General features: G+C 40.2%; 1 protein-coding gene across 1 annotated transcript in view; it reads right to left on the reverse strand.

The window, feature by feature from the left end:
* Nucleotides 1–7500, reverse strand: part of LOC138030607 (NLR family CARD domain-containing protein 3-like) — a 47116-nt gene that overhangs the window by 19631 nt on the left and 19985 nt on the right. Inside the window, exons 5-6 of the mRNA XM_068878495.1 lie at nt 4620–4728; nt 4240–4290 (exon numbers count right to left, since the gene is read on the reverse strand). Coding sequence (XP_068734596.1) covers nt 4240–4290; nt 4620–4716 — 148 coding nt within the window. The 5' untranslated portion in view covers nt 4717–4728. The remainder of the gene's footprint in view (nt 1–4239; nt 4291–4619; nt 4729–7500) is intronic.

The raw sequence follows: 7500 nt of genomic DNA on the forward strand, positions 1-7500 counted from the left end.
CAATGTCAATTCCTTCAGTTTATGTAATGAAGAAAGCGAGATGGATTTCAGGTAAACCGTGACCCCAACGCCAACATTCCGGGTCGTGCTGTATTTAGATTGAGGAGGCCTTCCCATGAAGACTCCCTTCATAAAACCTGGCAGCAAGTGATGCGTTCCAATCGTGCGACCAGTGACTAATTCAATAGAGGCAGACAATGCTGACCAGGAGGTGTCAAGTGTGCCGTAGGTTTTGCTGTCAACGTATACCCAGTAGGGAAAATTCAGGTAATCCTCTACAGGGGCTTAAAAAATATCCGGTGATTTCAGACTGCAACAGCTACACAATGCACACCTAGCTGGATTGCACTGTTTCTCTGTGCCTGTATACCAGGATTGGCTGATAACCTCCGTAAACCAAGCTGAGAATTCTTAACCGTTGAACTGTTCCCTGCTACTGTCCAGGAGTCTAACTGGAGTTGATCTCGTAGTGGAAGTAATCGATTTTTTATGACGCAGAAGTAGTTGGTTCAGCCATCTGGGAAGCAGGATCAGGCAGGTGATTCACATTCCTAACATTGCCGGGTACCATGACGGGGAAGGCCACAAAGGCTTGATCATCAGTGAACATGGAATGTTGTCTCTCCTTGCATGCACTGGGCCTCTGGGAATCAGGAATACCCAGTAAGTAAGTGAGTAAGCCGCGCAAAAACGGCAGGATGGACTCAACTCAATTCTGTCGTTGAAATGACGCAAACTCAAGTCCACTCTACTATTATTCAGGCCTGGTATGTGCACTGCAGAGAGTAGATGTCCTTGAAATACAGCACTGCTATATCTCTCGAGCCAAAGTGTTAACATCCCACCTCAGATTGGATTAAAACACACTGGTCCGAGGAAAGAATGCGTTGCGTTGGAGCATTTATTACCTCGGGGTTGTCTCTTATCCGCGATGATATCCCTTTATGGTCAGTAAAATCCGGGGATCAGATGTGATCTCGGACCATTCATCTAAATTGCCAGCTAGTATATTATTAGCATTATTGTCAGTGGCACTTACAACGACCACTTGTCTTTGTGAGAATCTTGTGTTTTGGTTTGGAATTTGCTCGTTTGACAAGCCGCACCGTGGACTGTACCACTCCTAGTTGCCCCAAGCAGCTGAGCTGAGGTATCTTCTGTATTAAAAATTATCCTTTGGAGTGTAGTCAACGCATTTGCATTTGCGCATTTCGCCACTCTGTTCTGTGTCCTGTAATCTCTATAGATATTTTGTTAGGTTTAGAGATGTCGTCCAGAATCTTAAACAGATCGTCGGCCAAGAGGAGCTCCGAAATTCATGTCGACGATGTACACAAGGACTTGAAACCCTTGATCAACTCTGGTTTCAGACATTCTCAACTTTTCAATAACGCTTGGAAGCCAGCATTGCGATGACAGAGATGACGTTGAACAGAGGACCCAGACCCAGAAGATCTGTGGGGTCTAATATTTCCTTCTTTGAAGGCGACAAGAACCTTAGCAGTCTTCTCAATGGACTTTTGGTTCCTGAAGCCCTAAATCAGACCATTTTTCCCTTGTGACAATTTGTTCCAAAGTGATGTATCCACGTGTGGATGAACATATATCATTTCGCAATTCTCGAATGTGTGATACGTCTCCCTAAGAGACTGCATTCTCTCCTCTATCAGTTTTGAGGTAGATGATTTTTTCTACTCGCTTAGATAGAAAATCTAGCACTTTTGGACGTTTCGTCTCACTCACATCACAAATGGACAGTGGGAAGTCACTCTCTTCAGAATTTCATTTGCATAACAATGCCTCTTTGAAACAAAGGTAAATTGAACAGGTGCAAGGAAGTATGCAAAATAAGGGAGAATGTGGATGGTGAAAGAGAACTGAACATTTAAGCCTCAGGAACAGTTAGGGTTAAGGGTATAGTTCAAGCTGGCTACTTGTTTAGCATCGATGTATCGTACTTTGTCGAAACACAACTTTGCCATTTGCGTCTTCTCGACTCATGGATGGTTCTCTTTCAGTGCAGAAGTCTTGTGCAGCCATTCTTCATAGCTATCAAATTCGGATATACATGTACTACATAACAACATCTTTAAGCACCAATGGTAACTCAAATTAATTCTCATAATAAATTCAAATACCTCACATGTTAAGCAAATTACCAACTGCTGATTTTATACGTGGATAGCAAAAATTTGGACAGATTCCTACAACCACTACAAAGTCTTTAAATTTTGGTAAGCTAGAAAATGGTATCCGCAGTCCTGTGCTTGAAAGAGACTCTCATCCCACATTTGAATTTCAGACAACATCAATAATACAGCTGTACCTTGTTCCTGATCACTGTGTTTGCTTGTTCCCGCTTTTGCCAGGTCAGGATCTATTGGAAACCAAACAACATAATCTCCTGTCAGGCTGAAACAATCCTAATGCAAAACATGTAAAATTGCTCCTTGACAATGAAAAGCCAATGAAAGAGAATTGAACATTTAAGCCTCAGGAACAGTTAGGGTTAAGAGTATAGTTCAAGCTGTTACTGCGCATGTACATGTGGCTACTTGTTTAGCATCGATATCTCGTACTTTGTCGAAACACAAATTTGCTGTTTGCGTCTTCTCGACTCATGGATGGTTCTGTTTCAGTGCAGAAGTCCTGTGCAGCCATCCTTCATGGCTATCAAATTCGGATATGCATGTACTACATAACAACATCTTTAAGCACCAATGGTAACTCAAATTACTTCTCATAATAAATTCAAATACTACGCATGTTAAGCAAATTACCAACTGTTGATTTTATATGTGGAGAAAGACGATTTGGACAGATTCCTACAACCACTACAAAGTCTTTAAATTTTGGTAAGCTAGAAAATGGTACTCAGTCCTGTGCTTGAAAGAGACTCCCATCCAACATTTGAATTCCATACAACTTGTGATTACAGGTATCAATAATACAGCTGTACCTTGTTCCTGATCACTGTGTGGGCTTGTTCCCGCTTCTGCCTGGTCAGGATCTATTGGAAAACAAACAACATAATCTCCTGTCAGGCAGAAACAATCCTAATGCAAAACATGTAAAATGTCTCCTTTACAATGAAAAGCCAATGAAAGAGAATTGAACATTGAAGCCTCAGGAACAGTTAGGGCTAAGAGTATAGTTCAAGCTGTTACTGCGCATGTACATGTGGCTACTTGTTTAGCATCGATATCTCGTACTTTGTCAAAACACAACTTTCCGGTTGCGTCTTCTCGATTCATGGATGGTTCTGTGTCAGTGCAGATGTCCTGTGCAGCCATTGTTCATGGCGATCAAACTCAGGTATACATGTACTACATAACAACATCTATAAGCACCAACGGTAACTCAAATTAATACTCATAATAAATTCAAATACTACGCATGTTAAGCAAATTACCAACTGCTGATTTTATATCTGGATAGAGACGATTTGGACAGATTCCTACAACCACTACAAAGTCTTTAAATTTTGGTAAGCTAAAAAATGGTACTCAGTCCTGTGCTTGAAAGAGACTCCCATCCAACATTTGAATTTCATACAACTTGTGATTACAGGTATCAATAATACAGCTGTACCTTGTTCCTGATCACTGTGTTTGCTTGTTCCCGCTTTTGCCAGGTCAGGATCTATTGGAAACCAAACAACATAATCTCCTGTCAGGCTGAAACAATCCTAATGCAAAACATGTAAAATTGCTCCTTGACAATGAAAAGCCAATGAAAGAGAATTGAACATTTAAGCCTCAGGAACAGTTAGGGTTAAGAGTATAGTTCAAGCTGTTACTGCGCATGTACATGTGGCTACTTGTTTAGCATCGATATCTCGTACTTTGTCGAAACACAAATTTGCTGTTTGCGTCTTCTCGACTCATGGATGGTTCTGTTTCAGTGCAGAAGTCCTTTTTGGTTATCAGCCACCCTTTTTGGTTATCAAATTCGGATATGCATGTACTACATAACAACATCTTTAAGCACCAATGGTAACTCAAATTACTTCTCATAATAAATTCAAATACTACGCATGTTAAGCAAATTACCAACTGTTGATTTTATATGTGGATGGAGAAGATTTGGACAGATTCTTACAACCACTACAAAGTCTTTAAATTTTGGTAAGCTAGAAAATGGTATCCGCAGTCCTGTGCTTGAAAGAGACTCCCATCCAACATTTAAATTTCATACAACTCCTAACAGAGATTAAAAGTATCAATAATACAGTTGTACCTTGTTCCTGATCACTGTGAGTGCTTGTTCCCGCAGCTGCCTGGTCAGGATCTATTGGAAAACAAACAACATAATCTCCTGTCAGCCTGAAACCGTGAATCCTATTCCAAAACATGCAAAGTTGCTTCTTGACAATGAATTTCGAAAGATTTTCTCTTAGGTAGAAATGTTACATCTCACACTTGCAAAGTTGACTTGTTCATTTCTTAAAACCAAAATCATCCTACTTTGTAGAACTATGATTGTTATCAAAATATCTTGCCCAATGCAATGGTTGGACTGAATCATAACAGCCTTGAAAATTACCTCAATCTACTCAACCGTGCACCATGATTGTCATCAAGATATCTTGCCCATAATGAACCAGAAAAAAATCTTACCATAACGTTTATGTTTCTTTTTCTTCCCCCGGTATATTTGCAAAAGACTGTCCCACAGAACGTCCTTTACTGACTTCCGACCTTGCTTTTTAGACATCTTTTATCACCACTGTACAAGGAAACAGAATTTTAGTGACACGGGGGTCAGTGTTTTGTTCAGATGATGTACATGTAAAAATATAAAACCAAGATTAATCAGCATCCCAACCATTCATCAGATTTGCGTGTTCACATATTAGTTCAATAATAATAATAATAATAATAATAATAGAAACGTTCTTGGTGCGCATTTAAAAATCTCAATGCGCTTACAACAAATAATAACAATAATAACAACAGGAAATTAGTAATAACCACACTAATTAAAAATTAAAAAACCTAAGCTACAAAGGTATCATTGGCCATCAAGGAGGTGGCGACGAAAAAGGTGAGTTTTAAGTGCCGTTTTAAAATTTGACAGAGACGAGGCTGACTTAATATGCTCAGGTATAGAGTTCCACAATTTAGAAGCAGCGGAAGGCAAACGCCCTCTCACCATAGTAGAGGGTATTAGGGCGGTACGAGTTCTGAAGTAAGGATTGCATGGAGGAGCGAGGTGTCCGTGAAGGATTCCGAAACTTGAGTAGCTCGCGGAGGTAAGATGGACCTTGATTGTGGAGACACTTAAACGTAAGAAGCAGGATCTTAAATTCCAGTCTAGCAGGTATAGGCAACCAGTGGAGATCCCTCAAAATAGGGGTCATATGGTCAGATCGACGAGCTCCCACAATCAGCCTAGCCGCAGTATTCTGAACTCTTTGTAGCTTAGCAAGTTCGTAGGAGGGCAGACCATATAGGAGACTGTTACAATAGTCTAGATACGAAATAACAAGTGCATTTACCAATCACTTAAGTGGGTCCGGAGGTAGATACTTCCGAATCCGGCCAATAGAGTTAATGAAGAAGACAGATTTTATACAAAGATCATTGATATGGCTGCATAATGTGAAGTTAGCTTCCATGATAACTCCAAGGGTTCGCGTCATTGAAGTACTGTCCACAGGGACAACAGCAACCATGGACGGAGGTCCTAGTGAGGGATCAAGTAGGGAGGGTGATTTAAAAGTCTTTTTCTTTTTAATTGAGAGCTATGGGATTAAGTGACGTGAGGTGGGAGGAGAGGTAAGAACCAGCCCAGTGCTCAGAAGTACCAGTGGCAGCATGGTTCCGTGCATGCACTCTTCACGGCAAGGGACTGACTGGAAAATCAGCTGTCATGCCTACTTTCACTCCAAACGTAAACTACACGGAAGGAAGGCAGGGTAGAGCCAAAGGTGTGGAAGAAAGATGCAGGCAATAGGAATGGGCGACATTATGCACATTTGGTAGCTTTCAGGGGGTGAGAGTACAGAAAGTTTTGAAGTGGGCCATAACTGAGCCCTTTGGCTGGATTTTGATCTGGGCCAAATGCAATGGAGACACACTCATTTGAAAAGCAGAGCTATTTTAAGTTTTACTTGGGACTTAAGATCCAACTAAACATACTAGTGCCACAAGAATAGCACTTTTTTCAAAACAATGGCAAAGGATGGATTGTTCATGTCTATAGAAATTAACTTCACCGCTTGCAGGCTTGCAATACAAGACTGAAGGACTACTACCGTAAGAATTTCAAGAATTTATTTGCCACCTAAATCTAGGGTTCAACACCCCTCACCCCAAAAGGCATAACCTCTTTATTGGACTCTTTATTGGACTCTTTGTCTCGCCTAAGTTTATTACTAAAACAGAGAAGTGGGGAATTTGAGGTTGATATTGTGTGTCCCAGTGCTTGCACCCTGTTGGGGAATGATAGAAAGACTTCGAGCCAAGGACAGCAATGAAAAGTGATGAATTTTCTCTTCTTCTCTCTAAAGTGTTTTTATACCTATTCCGACCACGTCCTTTAAAATGTAGGTGAAGTTGCTCAAACTTTTACATACAGGCCCCATGAAGGGCTCAAATATGCCTTCCTTAAGCCCTTTATACATGCATCTATGACTGGGTGAAGAAAGGATACTCAAAACAGCTTTATTCTGATGACATGCTAGGATTTTCCTTCTTACAAAAAAGTCATATATTGACCGCGCGCAGTGAACACATCATTTTAATCTTTCACATGTGAGGATATGGGTGTCGTCATGATAACGAACACGATTATCCAATAAAACGCGAGCTTCCCCTTCATTGTTAATTGTAAGATACTCTTGTGCTGTAATATAATTCGTCTCTACTACATTAACATTTTTTTGCACAATTTGGCATGATCATGATTTGTTTTTCATAACTTTCATATCTTGTTTGATGTTACACAACATACGTGTTTTAGCGTTTGGTGACAACTTTTTCACTGTTTCGAAAATGAAAAAAACAAGTTGTTTTTAATCTAGGCATTTCATCAATATCTATTTAATAAAACTAATGTTAAAATGGCCACTTGGGGATACGATATCTTGTCATACTGATAGTACCTCTCATGGATGAGGACAGGGATGAGGACAGGGAACGAGTGAGAGATACTGAAGCATACTGGGCTCAAGGGCGACCGTTGAAGGGTCAAACTGTCACATGCCAAACAACTGTTTTGGCGAGAACTTAGCGTGGAGGAGTTGATTTTACTGATTGATTAAAGGCAGGTATCAAAGAAACCAGTTGTGATTGACGATGATTTACTTCACGATAATCGAACGTAAACTGAAATGCAATGCGGTGAATAAACTAATTACTAAGAGATGCTGGAATACAAAGACGAGAAAATCAAGAATCAACCAATAAATAGTATGGAATCCAATCGTAGTTACATTCCTACTAAGTTTGTGTAAAACTCTACCAAATGCGACAAGGAAAATTAAAATACACGATT

This window comes from Montipora capricornis, chromosome 13, assembly GCF_036669925.1.
Source record: "Montipora capricornis isolate CH-2021 chromosome 13, ASM3666992v2, whole genome shotgun sequence".
Taxonomy (NCBI): Eukaryota; Metazoa; Cnidaria; class Anthozoa; order Scleractinia; family Acroporidae; genus Montipora; species Montipora capricornis.